The 14442-nt window shown below is 37.1% G+C and overlaps 1 protein-coding gene across 1 annotated transcript in view; it reads left to right on the plus strand.

Annotated features, from left to right (window-relative positions):
- LOC109936743 (tetraspanin-17) overlaps nucleotides 1–11594 on the plus strand; it is a 49978-nt gene extending 38384 nt beyond the window's left edge. Inside the window, exons 5-8 of the mRNA XM_048603651.1 lie at nucleotides 5245–5370; nucleotides 7842–7889; nucleotides 9744–9860; nucleotides 10109–11594. Of these exons, the coding sequence (XP_048459608.1) occupies nucleotides 5245–5370; nucleotides 7842–7889; nucleotides 9744–9860; nucleotides 10109–10174 (357 nt within the window). The 3' untranslated portion in view covers nucleotides 10175–11594. The remainder of the gene's footprint in view (nucleotides 1–5244; nucleotides 5371–7841; nucleotides 7890–9743; nucleotides 9861–10108) is intronic.
- The last annotated feature ends 2848 nt before the right edge of the window (nucleotides 11595–14442 follow it).

Genomic DNA, 14442 nt, shown 5'->3' on the forward strand with positions numbered 1-14442 from the left:
AAGGATCCAAAATTGACTGGGTTCTGGACAGAGTAATTAGAGAGAAAATGTTCCCACTTATGAAAGGATATAGAATGACTGCATGGGTTCAAAGTAATTAAAAGAAGCAAGGTCATATAAGGGGAACCTTTTCAGAGTTTTGGGGACTGGAATGTCCTGCATGAGAGTGTGTTGGAGGCGGGCTCGATCCAGACATTGAAAAGGGAATTAGATTGTTTCTTTTTGAATAATAATGTGCAGCCAAGCAATGAGAAAGTAGGGCCAAGGCACTAATTGGGGAACTGGCATTGAAAGAGTGGGCCAAAAGGCCATCCCCTGTGCTGCAACAATTCTGTGATACTGTAAACTTCAAAGGGACTTTTCCATCCAACTACTTTGCAAAGCAAGCCTTTTTACAGCCTTGGAATGTGGTGAGGCTTAAATGAAATGTTCTGTTTCTAGTAGTGTGCTACATTTTGCTTCAAACATGTTTCTTCAAGATGAAACTATTTCTATTCTATCAGAATTTATATTAGGAGTTTGAGGGAAAAGAATAATGATCTTTATACATTGACTTCTATATTCTGAATCTTGCCTGCCTATGCTCTGTTGCCTGGCATTTCTGAACATAGCTGGTTATTTAATTGACCTTCTGGCTCATGGCCAGCCTTCCTTTTAAGCCATGGTGTCCTATTCCTTTCAATCATCTATTTCACTCAGTCTATAAATATAAAGATTGAACATTAGTGGATGTTGCAGTACTGCCCCACCTTACCAAAATTGCACATTTCAACCCTCGTTAGAAGTCCTTCAGAGCTGACTGCTATTCAGGCACCTCAACTGTTTCGTGGAAACTATAAGCTACCAGTTAAAAATAACCAAATTCTTCAGTTAGCATCCCGTGACACTAGATTCACCTGTAAATTTTTGAGAACAACTGGACGTTCCGAAGGCTGGCCTTACTTTTGTAGCACCCCTCGGTGTGGTTGTGCAGATCTAAATGTTTAATATCATTTAGATGCATCCAAAGAGAATTGGAATGCTGAAAGCAACAATAGTATTTTCGTTTCATCGAACGAGTGGCCATCAGCTTCCAGGCCACTTAACTGGAGAATGGAATTATATTGTAATAAATATGTTCACGGTCTAATTGATATGTGACTCCTATTGAATAGCAATGTGGTTGATCCTTCCTTGCACAGAAGGTTGACTGATAGTGGTCTAGTGAGTGATATTCCTATTCATACCCACCTTTTTGTAACTTCAACTTAACTCTGTGTTATATGTTTGAAAATGGCAGTCGCAATTTTCCACAAGGCAAGTGTTAAGTATATTGGACAACGCAACTCTAGTAGCACACAGTAGCAAGTATATATTCTTTCTTTAATTCAAGGAAATGGACAAGTAAATGACAAGAATATACTATAGGTGCTCTTTGAGGTTGTTTCAATACCTTTGGCTGAAATAAAGTTAAAGGTTTATTCTGCTTTTGAACCCTGCTATTCATGATCTGGGAATGCACAATTTTAGTACTGGCTGCACAGAAATAATTGTACTTGTGTATATATCTAGTTTAAAAACAAATCGTGATTTCCTGATGGTCACATAAATAGAGACTTTATTTAGTATTTGAACAATTCAAGGTAGAAAGTCCCAGAATGAATTCTATGTGCAGTTATGTTTATAGTATAGTCTCACAAGATTATGAAGCTAAGGATACTATAATGGAATAACAGGTAGTTTGTTTATCTTTTCAGGCATCCTTTATATTGATTTGCAAGTCTGCAGTGTTCAATTGTAATGCATTTCCCATTTTCTACAGTCTATTTTCCTTTTTGTCTTTCTTGGTTGGTTTTTAAGCATCAGTATTAAGAACATAAGCAGGAGGAGGAAGCCATACAGCCCTGAACATAGTCTATTATTGAATAAGACCACGCCTGATCTGATCCTGGACTCACTCCATTTTCGCACTTGTACATTTAATCCTAGGCTCCCCTAGAGTTCAAAATTCTGCCGTCTACACCTTGAATACATTATTCAATGACTGGGCATTCAGAGCTTTAACTAGGGAATTCCAAAGGTTCGTGAAAATGAGTGAAGAAATTCTTCTCATCTTGATCTTAAATGTATGACTCCTTATTCCAAAACGATGCCCCCAGTTCTAGATTCTGACACAAGGAGAAACTTTCTTTCAGATCCTACCCTGTCAAGCATTGGAAGAATCTTGTTTCAGTAAGCTTGGCTTTCATTCTTCTAAAAGCCTGTGAATATAATCCTTCTAAATGGGGTGTTGTACACCCCAAGAATCGACATAGTGAGACTTCTTTGAACTGCTTCCAATACGAAGATACTTTCCTTCTTTAGGAGAGCATAATTTCTATAGTACTATGGTCTCATCAATATAAGTACAACAGATTTGTATATTTTTATACTGTATCCTCTTTGCAACAAAGGCCAACATTACACTTGCCTTCCTAATTGCATTATACGCTTGTGTTATAATTTGTGTTTTTGTACAAGACTAGATCCCTTTGTGCAATAGAATTCTATGATTTCTCTTCATTTAAATGATGTTTTGCTTTTGTATTCTTGTATAAGTGATAATCTCTCATTTTTGCACAATATACACCATCTGCTATGTTTTTGTCCACTCGCTTAACTTATCTCTATCAATTTGCAGACTCTTTGTATACTCACATCTTGCTCTTCCACCTATCTTCATATTGTTTAGTAGAAATTTATGTGGCCCCTTCTTCCAAGCTGTTAATATAGATTAAGTGGCTGAAGTCCCAGCACTGATCCTTCTGGAGCCCCATTCATTAGTTTGCCATCACATAAGAGTTTAAGAACTAGAAACAGGAGTAGGCAGCCCAGCCCCTTGAGCCTGCTCCATCATTTGATATGATCATGGATGATCTAATCTTTGCCTCAACTCCACTTTCCTGCCTGCTCTCCATAATCATTCAACTCAGTGTTGACTCGTTTATGTTCTGTTCTGTGTTAAACAGCCAGTCCTCTCTACTTGCTAATATTATTCACGAAACCATGAATACCTTTCTATGTGCCAACTTATTGAATATGCTTTGAAATCCAAAGATACTGAGTCTTCTGGTTCTCTTATCCACTGTGCTGCTTTATAATATCTTTTAACAAATTTATTAGCATTCTTTAAACAAATTTCCCCTCAAAAATATATTGACACTGCATAATTGTATTATAATTTTCTAAATGTTCTGCTGCTCCTTCCTTAATGGATTCTGGCTTTTCCCAATTACAGATATTGGGCAAATTAATCTGTTCCTGCTTTTTATCTCCTTTTTTTTCAATGGGTTCACAATCTGTTGGGATCTTTCCAGATCTGAGGAAGTTTGGAAGACTATGACAATACATTCTCCATCCCTGCAACTACTTCCAAGAACTTTGAATGCACTCCATCAGGCCTACAGGACTTGTCAGACTTTAGTGTCAATAGTTTTCAAAGTACTTTTTCCTGCACCAACAATTTTACGAAGTTTCACCCTTTTGTCCCTTGGTTTTCTCCTTTAGGAAAGCTATTTGTCCATCATGAAGGCAGATAGAAAATGTACGTTCAAAATGTCTGCCATTTCCTATGAAAGATGGAAGGAAGGACCCTACGAAGTGTGGATTGGGTGTTAATGTTATGCAAGTCTAATTTAATCTGACATAGTCAAGTATGCTACAAGTCCCAACACTCCTATCTACTACTTTGCTGCAGGCACCTTCAATGAGCTTTTTGTTTTAGTTTTCATCACAAAGACTTCAGTTTTAGTCAACAGCTCTTGACTTTTTCTAAGGCTTGAGTCGGAGACTAAAATGCTGTTCTGCTGACTGGGAAGCCCTTCTAATATCTGTCTCGCTCTTGGGCTACATACAAGGCTTGTTTGTATCCAGCCTTACACTGGACTTTGCTTTATCATGACTGCTAGGATCAGTGTCCTGGAATTTTCCTCTTAATTAAATGGTCTGAGTAAACCAGCCCCTTCATCTTGATCCTTGTTTAAAATCTGTATTCATCAAATAGCTTCCTCCAGTATGTTCTTTCCTGAATCTTCAGTGTTATTGATGTTTAAGGTTGTCATTACTACTTTCTTTGTTGGCCCCGTTTTTCCATTTCTGGTCATGTTCAATGACTCACCTTGGTTTTTTTTCTCGTCATCTTAATAAGAGGCGGATTTTTTAAAAATGCAAACCCTGATTAGGCTGCTGGTTCAAACCTTGAATGCCCTGATGAACTGTTATTTTTGCCTCTCTCCCCATTAAAGGACTAAGATAGGAAATCAAAATTATCGTCTGCTTTTCCATTCAAATGTCTGTAGTGTAGTAGAGAAGCAAAAGCAGTGAGATTTTTTTTTCTAGCTGTATTCAAGATGCAAATTAATTTATACATTCAATATGGTTTGGTTGTTCTAGTGTTGTGATATTAAAAGTTAGCACTGAATAACCTTGGGCATGCCTTTTAGATCACACAGTGCCTCAATTAACACCTAGAGGGTTTGACTCATCAAATGCACAGGGCAATTGTTGAATTTGTGAAGCTGCAAGTTTTCTTTTCTTAATCTTACCCTGCAAAACAAATTGAGATCTAGCAGCTAATGTGCCTGTACCTGTATACATTTTCAAGCCCAAAATTGGCTTTTTGGTTTCATGCACTTCAAGGCACATGATTTTTTAAAATTTTTTTAGTGTTGTAATAGTTTAAATCTGAAGTAATAGAATCTTCATGCAGTGTTCTTAACTAAAAGGTATTAGCAAAAGAATTTGCTGTTCATTTAAAAAGTTTTCATGAAATATCCAGTTCATCCAAACATAGGTTTATACAAACTTTGTGCTGAAGATTGCAGTGCAAATGGGAATCGAAATGTATTTAAGTTATGAATTTCAGCAGTGTTATTCTATAAAGAATAGTGCAAGTTTGTTGAAACAAACCTTTGTAAACAGAACATATTAAATGGTTTGTAGCATTAGGTCTGAAATGTTTGTTAGTTATGTTAATGTTCAATATAGTATGTATGTCAGTTGGAATTGTTATAACCCCTACAGAGAACAAAAACTTTTAAGAAGAATTTTGAACTTCCAATGGCTACGAATCACACAAGATTTTAAGTTTTAAGATTTCTATTGTAATTAACAAACTTATTTATCTTCCATTTCTAGTGCACTTAATTGTCAACACATTTCAAGGCTGGCATTGTAGTCTCATGTTTTAATGGGGCTGATTATTTTGTTCTTGTTTTGTCTTTTTAGTGGTTGTGCTGTGGTGCTCGAGGACCCATTGACTGGGACTTAAATATCTACTTTAATTGTACAGATTTCAACCCAAGCAGAGAGCGATGTGGTGTTCCATTTTCCTGCTGTATCAAAGACCCTGCGGTATAAATATTTTATAAATTGCAGTAAAGTTAACTGTTTGTAGACTGCAGCTCAGCTTTGTGAAACAGCATTGCATCCATGAAGTGAAAAAACTAACTGGGGTTCAAAGTCTTTACAAGATCTAAGCTTTTGAACTTTCTACCATGATAGTTGATTGTGTGTCCTTGCATACACATAATTTATCTTTGTTTAAAGATAAAACAATGATGCCACGATTCACTTTTTAATCATCCTACATATTGAGAATAATTAATGTTTTAGTCTTCCAGTAGGGTAAATAGTCTGATCTCACTAAATTAAGAGTTTGAAATCAGTGCCAGATGCTAAAATGCAGAAATTTAATTTAATGCTGTGATACTAAATTTGCTCGATCTCGCTTCTGAAACATTGCTGTCATTGAACTAAATGCTGAAAGTATTTTTTCAGTTCACAATGTAAATTGTAATCTGGAGCAAAAAATGAAATTTTGAAAGTTGAAGAAATTTTTAAATGATACTAATGTTCATCACCCAAATTTTAAATAGACGTCTATACTTCATAGACTTGTGTATTTTTTTGCTATTTGCCACCTGTGCCGATACATTAAATTTTATTATGGTAGAACTGTAGCTAGCTATTTCGTACTACTATAAATTCTTCAACTGATTTAACCCGTAACATACAGTATTCCTCCTGTGAAGGAATGCCATTATGCAGTTTGTTTGTGGCTACTTATTCAAAAGATGGCTTATTTGTAGCGATTATGACCTATACAAATGATGCCTATTATTGTCAATCTATTGATGCTGATTCTGTAAAAATCTCAGGCAAAACCTTGTGTTCCATTCCCAGTGGAAAATGCAGCTCTTGCACATTTCCTGAATATACAGCAATTTTTAATAGGTTGTGTGTTTAAAGTTGCACCAGAATTTGGTATATCAGAACTCGATTGCAATTCTGGACCTTGTAGGTAATTTTATGATGCACTGTTAGTTTATTTAGACACTTACCTTGGAGTTTAATTGATTTACATCAATTTCCACTTTTCAAATGCTTTTTTAATGTTATAGTCTATCTTAATGAGATTGTCAAGAAATTTTCATACAACTTGCAAACAAGAAAATTGACATCTCTTCCACATAACTTAGTATTTATATTTAGAGTTACTATTTTCATTTCTTTATGAACAGATTGCATGGAGTAGGTGAGGTTTGGACTACTGTAATTATAAGGCAATTCTCTTTTGGGTAGGAGATCTAAAACAGATACCTTCAGAATTCAGACTGGGCTAAAGCAAGGCTGTATGAGCTTCCATATCATTCGTAATTTACTTGATGGTGGCTATTAAATTTATGAAAGATAACACCCATCCGGTGTCGGAATTAAATACCGCTCAGATGAAAAATGGATCAGTCACCTCTGTGAAAACTAAACTGACCATTATAGATGTATAATCAACAATATGTAGATGACTACAATGTTTCTGTCCACTCTGCAGCAGGTTTGCAAGCCATTCTCCATCTCTCCAATTCTGTATTCAAAAATCTCAGCCTGTCCTTGAATGTTCTCAAAAGAATCTTTCATACCAATGCATATCCAGTTGTGTGTGCTGGAAGGAGAGACTCTGAAATATGTTGAGCATTTCCTGTTCCTTGGCCATCACCTCAAAGCCGCCACTGATGAGGGCATCTATCAGTAGATCAGCTGTTCCATCTTAGCCTTCTGTAATTTTTAACTCAGTAGAAGTAGTCCTGGGGTGTAGAACAATAGTTCTTCCAAAACTCAAATGCAAAGATCCCTGACTGTGTTTCAGAGATTCAAGAGCGTTAGAGAAATTCTATTAGCATTGCCTCTGTGGCATCCTCTATGGGAAGACAGTCATGCAAATGCTAGCATTCTTCTTGAAGCCAGCTCCATAAAAATTCAGGCAAACCCCTCCAAAGTCAATATTGATGGATAGAACACTGTATCCAAATAGCTGAAAAGCAATTTCCCCATCTCTGGGTCCTGTTTTTTTTTTCAACTCTCAAATGGCCAGTGTAATGGGAAAGGCAAAGAAAAGACTTTTAGACACTCATTGAAGTTTTCCTTGAAGCCATGCAGCATTGACATTTGTGACTGGGAAGAGCTTGTTACCAGTCATTAAGAGTCGTGATAAGTGTCTATTAAGCTACATTATGCTTTGAGATACAACATGCTTCGGTCTGATTCTACCATCCCTGCCCCATTTGTTGAAATTCTGTGGGTCGAGAATTAGCCAGTCTAATTGGGTGGATGATCCATGGCAGAAACCCATGACATGGCGTAATCATTGTCCTTTCATTGAAGTAAAGCCACCATTGGCAGATACCTTTTTTATATACTATATTGCTGCATGAGCATTCTGCCTTAATCAGCATACTGCCCAGTTCTTAATTAGGTATACCAAAAGGAGTAAGTTGCTGAAATATGCTGTGACAGTGAATCTTTTAATAGCACTTTATTTTCTGCAGGAAGATGTCATTAACACTCAGTGCGGATATGATGTTCGGTTGAAAATGGTAAGTGTTTGCAATTCAATTCCTGTTGAAAGAAGAGACTTTACAGTTTGCTCACTTTATTGAGGTCAACTGAACAACATTTCTTGTTACTTTGGGAAACAGATGTTCACATTGTTTTAGTTTCACAGGAAGATTGTGTGTACATTTCACTCGTTTTCAGGTTTTATCCTAAAGTTCTTGGTTTCCTTTTTTGATATTGTTGAAAGAGATTAATATCAAATTAGCTGGAAATTTCTATCTTTCTGAGAAAAAAAGTATACTTTGTACTGGAAGACAAAATTCTGCAAAGCAATTTGTTTACAATGAAGTAAAGTTCAGTGAATTCATTTGTTTAAATTTTTTTTAATGTAATCCACACAAAAAATGACATCACTGCTTAAATTGAGGAAAAGTGTACTTGGGAGTTTTTCTCCAGCTCAATAAAAAGATTGGCTATAGAACAGTTTTTGCACAGCCTGCTTAATTGAGCATGTCAGGTTAAAGTTTCAGTACTGTGCTTTCTGTGCTGCCTTAACTCAAAATCTGAAAACGCCCTTTTTTAATTAAGCCATTTTCCAAGCCAGCATCCTATCATGTAGCTTAGCAATATTACCGGTCTAGCATTGATTTTAGTTGTCATGATATGTATCATGTGTATGAATTGGGGACAGACTATCAGACAAATAGACAGGGGACAAATCTTTTTCAAATATTTGAAGCCAGCAGAGGAAATGATGATTTCTGTAAAACACAATCACCGTACAAGAATAAATCAATACATTTGTACCAGACATCAGTTAGACTACAATTAGTTAATCATTAAAAGTTTTGGGCATTCCATTACAAAAAGGATATTGATGACTGTAGAGAACATACAGTCTAACTTTCCTGGAATTATGCTGGTTGTGGAAGTATAAACACAGACTGGAATAAAGGAAAGTATTAATAGGGTTTTTAAAACAATGATAGTTTGACACTGAATAGTTAAAAATTACTACTTTTTGGGAAGTCAAATATTGCAAAATCTGTGGTTCCAGGTCAAGGATTGACCCTGGTGATATAATGAAGTAACACGTCTATAGTGAATGGAATTTTAAAATAACAGGCTTACAGTTAATAAATTTAAATGAACAAAGTATTTTGTAAATGCCATTCTAACTATTAAACAATTAACCATTAATTCTAACAGCCTGATGAATATTGAGTTGTCATCAAGGTTTTTCTCAGTTAACTGTGAAATAAGTTGACAACATAAATTGTTCAGGCAAAGGTGAAATTCTGGCTTTGTTGGGGCATGCAATTTCCTGATCATCCTGTGCCCTTTGTTGGACAAGCTTCAAAAATAACTCAGAATCATTGCCAACTTGGCTATCAGAATCTTTGAGTATTTTAAGCAATTAAAAACATCTCTTTAATGCTGTACATATATCTTGGAAAAACTCTTGATCCTAACAGTTCTGTCCTGGTCATCCAACTGATTCATGTTGATGTAGCTATCTAGTGTTTCCATACCTACTTTTTTCCAGAGCAAATCTTCAAGCCTTTCCTCACTTGAAGAAGCACTCGTTGCTCAATTGGTTAACTATGGCTGAAAGAAAGATTCAGTGAATCTGCTATTCTCCACCCTCATTGTCTGACTCTTAATATCTTTACACACTGGATCACTTTGTGAACAGAGTAGAGATGTGGTAAAAAAGCAAACTAATCTAATCCATTTTAGTTTATATACGTTTCCAAATAGGGAGAGCTGTTACACAGTTCCTCTCAAAAGCTGTAGCTTATATCCATAAGCCTTGCTTCTTGAAGATGAATGAAAAATGTCAACACCTACTTTGAAAATAGTACCATTGACAAAGTTGAATTTTTTTGTTGTAGGAAATAGATCAACAAGATTATATTTATACCAAAGGATGTGTTGGGCAGTTTGAGAAGTGGTTGCAGGAAAATTTGATAGTGGTTGCTGGAATCTTCATTGCTATTGCTTTACTGCAGGTAAGCTTTTTTTTTTTAACAGAAAACTCAATACAAAAATAAGAAAACAAATGTGTTATTTTAGATTTTCTTTGAAGAAAGCTAGCCTTTCCGAAGGGGACATCAGCATTTGCAGCTTTTTTCCAACTGATGTACTGAAATCTGTATTTAGTTATATATCGTAATATAGTAGTCATTTTCATGCTTGTTTTTCTTTCTTAAATTTGCTATGATGGTTAAGGTTCTGATGTTTACTTTGCTTTTTTCAGATATTTGGAATTTGCCTGGCACAGAATCTGGTGACTGACATTAAAGCTGTCAAAGCCAACTGGTGAAACTCAAGAAAAACAATTTAAAGCCAAGTAGCAAACTGAAGAGCTGTGGAGGGCACATTTGTAAAAGCACAGTGGATGAAAGTCACTGACATAACTATTTCATCTCTGATGCTATGAGACCTGTGGATGTAGACCATGAGGCCGCTGTATAGCAAAAGACTTTTATTACGGCAGCAAGAAAAACCTTAAATTTTGTTAATAATGGTTTCAAAGGGATCAATAGCAGTTTGTAGTTGATGGATATTTTGAAATGTTACTTGTCTCTATGTATAGACCACCACAAATGTATTACGTTTGTTACTGTTAAAGATAATGTGGTTTTAGATGTTTTCTATGAGGTCGGGGAGGGGCACTAAAGGGGATACAACTGCTGACTCGGTTGTAGGTAACAAATAATTTCTGGGCTATTAAATAGTCCAGTCCTCTCTATCTAATGTGAACATTTTGCAAAATATGTCCATTTAAAAATCCAGTGGCAGAAAAAAATTAGCCTATGCAGATTTCAAGATTTAGATTCGCCATGTAGTGCGGCTAGACAGTACTTACGATGTTTTTTTCAGACAGTGAATTCACATGAATATTGTTTTAACCTCACTTTTTTGATTGTACCTCTTTGTTACATAACAGAAAAGATGAGTTGTGTTTTACTATTCTTGCTGTTCAGCAATGACTTCAGTTATTGCTTTTTTTAAAATCTACTGATCACTGACAGGATTCATGTGATGGAAGGGAGGACTACAAGAAGGTTAACAATGTCAGGTGCTTATTAAAATAGATTTATAGATAAATATGTGTTACTTGTTTGTTTCTTTTAAAATAACTTTACCACATTGCTTGCACTAAAATGTCCTTTTAAACTGGTGGTGCAAACTTGTCTACTCAGGAAATTTACTTTAAATTATTCTACATAGTATTAAATGCTACAATGTTGAGTTCAGTCTCCCAAGACTGCAAAGTGAGAACAATACAAACCCTTGTATCTCAGCTGCTACTTTTAAACAATCGCCTTCTAGGATTTGCATGAATGTTTTATGTGTCTGTCACTGCAAGCTTCAATTTTAATACAGAAGTCTGAAATTCCCATGAATGATGTAACTGGTAGTTACATTAAACTTTACACTTTTTTATGATGTTGCTGAAAAGTATTTGGTAATTTCTTCAGAATCATACTTGCATTCACTGGAACATATGAATAATGGTAAACAAACAAAGTCAACATGAATCTATTTTCGTAAAATTTCAAGTCAACATGTCCTGAGGAAAGTATGTACCTTTTGGCTATTTTCCCTTAATCTTTCTTTATGCATGGTAATTAAAGTTTGTAGCCAGCAAACCATTGTTAATGCACATTAGACACATGTTTAAGACTTTGTGTTCTGCTGTACTTAAAATTTATTAAAAACTACATTTTACAGCCTGACCAGTCTTAGTATTAATGTGCAATATTTTCCTTCTCTGATCTTTTGCATGGGGATGGATTCATGTTTAATCAGCATCATTTTTACTGAATTGGCAGAAGAAATTGAAGGAAACTTGTGCGAGGTTTCTAGTACCGAGACTGGCTCTAATGTAACGAGGAGTATGTCAGGTTCCAAGCGATCAATTATGATAGGGGACTCTCTAGTCAGAGGCACAGATGGATGTACCTGCAGCCAACTGCGAGACATCAGAATGGTCTGTTGTCTCCCTGGTGCTAGGATCAAGGATATCGTGGATAGGGTGCAAAATATTCTCAAAGGGGAGATGGACTAGCAGGAGGTTGTTGTACACATTGGAACTAATGACACATGAAGAGACAAGAATGAGATTCTGAGAAGAGAATATGGTAAGTTAGGCAGGAATTTAAAAAGGAGGTCCATGAGGGTAGTAATATGTTGATTACTCCTGGGGTGAGTAGGGGGTGACCCAGGCAGATAGTGAGGAAAGAGATCAATCTGAGACTGGTGCACTTGGGATAAGGAGCAAGTGAAACAGTCGGGTCAGGCAGGAATAAAGCAGAGAATGAGGAAGGCCTGATAAACTGCATTTATTTCAATGCAGTTGGTCTAACAGGTAAGGCAGATGAACTGGGACATGGTTGGGAATGTAGGACTGGGATAGAGTATAGATGTTATAGGAAGGATAGAAAGGGGGCCAAGAGAGGAAGGGGAGTGGCATTTTTGATTAGGGATAACATTACGGCTCTATTTAGGATATTCCTGGGAATACATCCAGGGAACTTATTTGTGTGGAAGTGAAAAAAAAGAAAGGGATGGTCACTTTTTTGGGATTGTATTATAGGTGGTCCAGTAGTCAGTGGGATGTTGAGAAATGAATTTGTAAGGATATCTCTGTTACCTGTGAAAATAATAGGGTGGTTATGGTAGGGGATTTTAATTTTCCAAACATAGACTGAGACTGCCATAGTGTTAAGCACTTAGCTGGAGAGGAATTTAAGTGTGTACAAGAAATTTCCTAACTCAGTATGTGGATGTACAGGTACCTACTAGAGAGTGAGCAAAACTTGACCTACTCTTGGGAAATAAGGCAGGGCAGGTGACTGAGGTGTCAGTGACGGAGCACTTTGGGGTCAGTAACCATAGTTCTATTAGTTTTAAAATAGTGATGGAAAAGGATAGACTGGATCTAAAAGTTAAAGTTCTAAATTGGAGAAAAACTGTCAAAATTGTGGAAACAGGCCCTTTGGCCCAACAAGTCCACACTGATACTCAGTACATCCCACAGACCCATCCCCCTATAACCCACCTAACCTACACATCCCTGAACACTGGGCAATTTAGCATGGCCAATCCACCTAGATTGCACATCTTTTGTCTGCGTGGATTTCCTCCCACAGTCCATGTGCAAACTCTACGCAGAAAGTTGCCCAAGGGTGGAATAGAACCCGGGTCCCTGGTGCTGTGAGGCAGCAGTACTAATCACTGAGCCACCGTGTTGCCCTCAAAGGGCAAGAACGTTCAAAAGTTGATTGGGGGCAGATGTTCATGGGTAAAGGGATGCTGGAAAATGGGAAGTCTTCAAAAATGAGATAACGGGAGTCCACATACAATATGTTCCTGTTAGTGTGAAGGACAGGGCTGGTAGGTGTTTGGAAATGCTAGATGACTTGAAAAATTGAGGTATTGGTCAAGAATAAGAAGGAAGCATAAGTCAGGTATAGACAGCAGAGATCAACTGAATCCCTAGAATATAGGAAGAATATCTTTTATTGTCATGTGTACTCTATTGTAGGAGTACAGTAAAAAGCTTTCTGCCACTTATGGTGATATCTTGGGTACAAGTACCTAAGTACAAATCTTGGATACAGCAGAGGAATAGAAGTAGTTGCATTATTTTAGAGTTTAAATAAAAGTTAAAAGTAGGACATCGTTAAAGAGTTGACGTTTACAATAAGGTAGGAAATTTCAAATAAGCATTACATTGTAGCATCTCAACGCAGGGCCTCTATACGTGGTCTGACTATCTGCACCAGACCCCAGTCCAACAGCCGTCCCCGCTCTGCTCTAAGCCTCCAGTCTGCTACGTACCAGCTCTAAGCTGCACCAAGGTAAGTTCCAGGACTGCCTCTCCAGTGTCAGTCTCTGCTCGGGACTTGCTGCCTGACGCTGCTCTAGAGTTGCTTCCCTGTGCTGCTGTGGGGCTTGAAGGCAGTAGTTGTATGCTTGAGGGAAATCAGGAGGGCAAAAAGTGGACATGACATAGTTTTGGCAAATAGGGTTAAGGATCCAAAGGGATTTTACAAATAAGATTAAGGTCAAAAGGATAACTAGGAAGAGAATAGGACCCTGTAAAGATCAGTAAGGCCACCTATGTGTGGAAAAGCAGGAGATGGGGAAGATACTAAACGAGTATTTTGCCTCAGTGGTTACTGTGAAGAAGGATGTGGAAGATAGAGAATGTGGGAAATAAATAGCAACATCTTGAAAAATGCCCATATCTCAGAGCAGGTGGTGCCGGATAGCTTAAAACTCATAAAGGTGGATAAATCCCCAGAGCCTGCTTAGATGTATCCTAGAATTCTGCGGAAAGCTAGGGAATTGATTGCTGGGCCCCTTGCTGAGATGCTTGTATCATCTGAGATGCCGGAAAACTGGAGGTTGGCTAACGTGGTGCCACTATTTAAGAAAGGTGGTAAGGAAAAGCCAGGGAACTACAGACCGGTGAGCCTGACATTGCTGGTGGGCAAGTTGTTGGAGAGAATCCTGAGGGACAGGATTTACATATATTTGTAAAGGCAGGGACTGATTAGGGATAGTGAACATGGCTTT

The sequence above is a fragment of the Rhincodon typus genome, chromosome 12 (genome assembly GCF_021869965.1).
Source record: "Rhincodon typus isolate 14 chromosome 12, sRhiTyp1.1, whole genome shotgun sequence".
NCBI lineage: Eukaryota > Metazoa > Chordata > Chondrichthyes > Orectolobiformes > Rhincodontidae > Rhincodon > Rhincodon typus.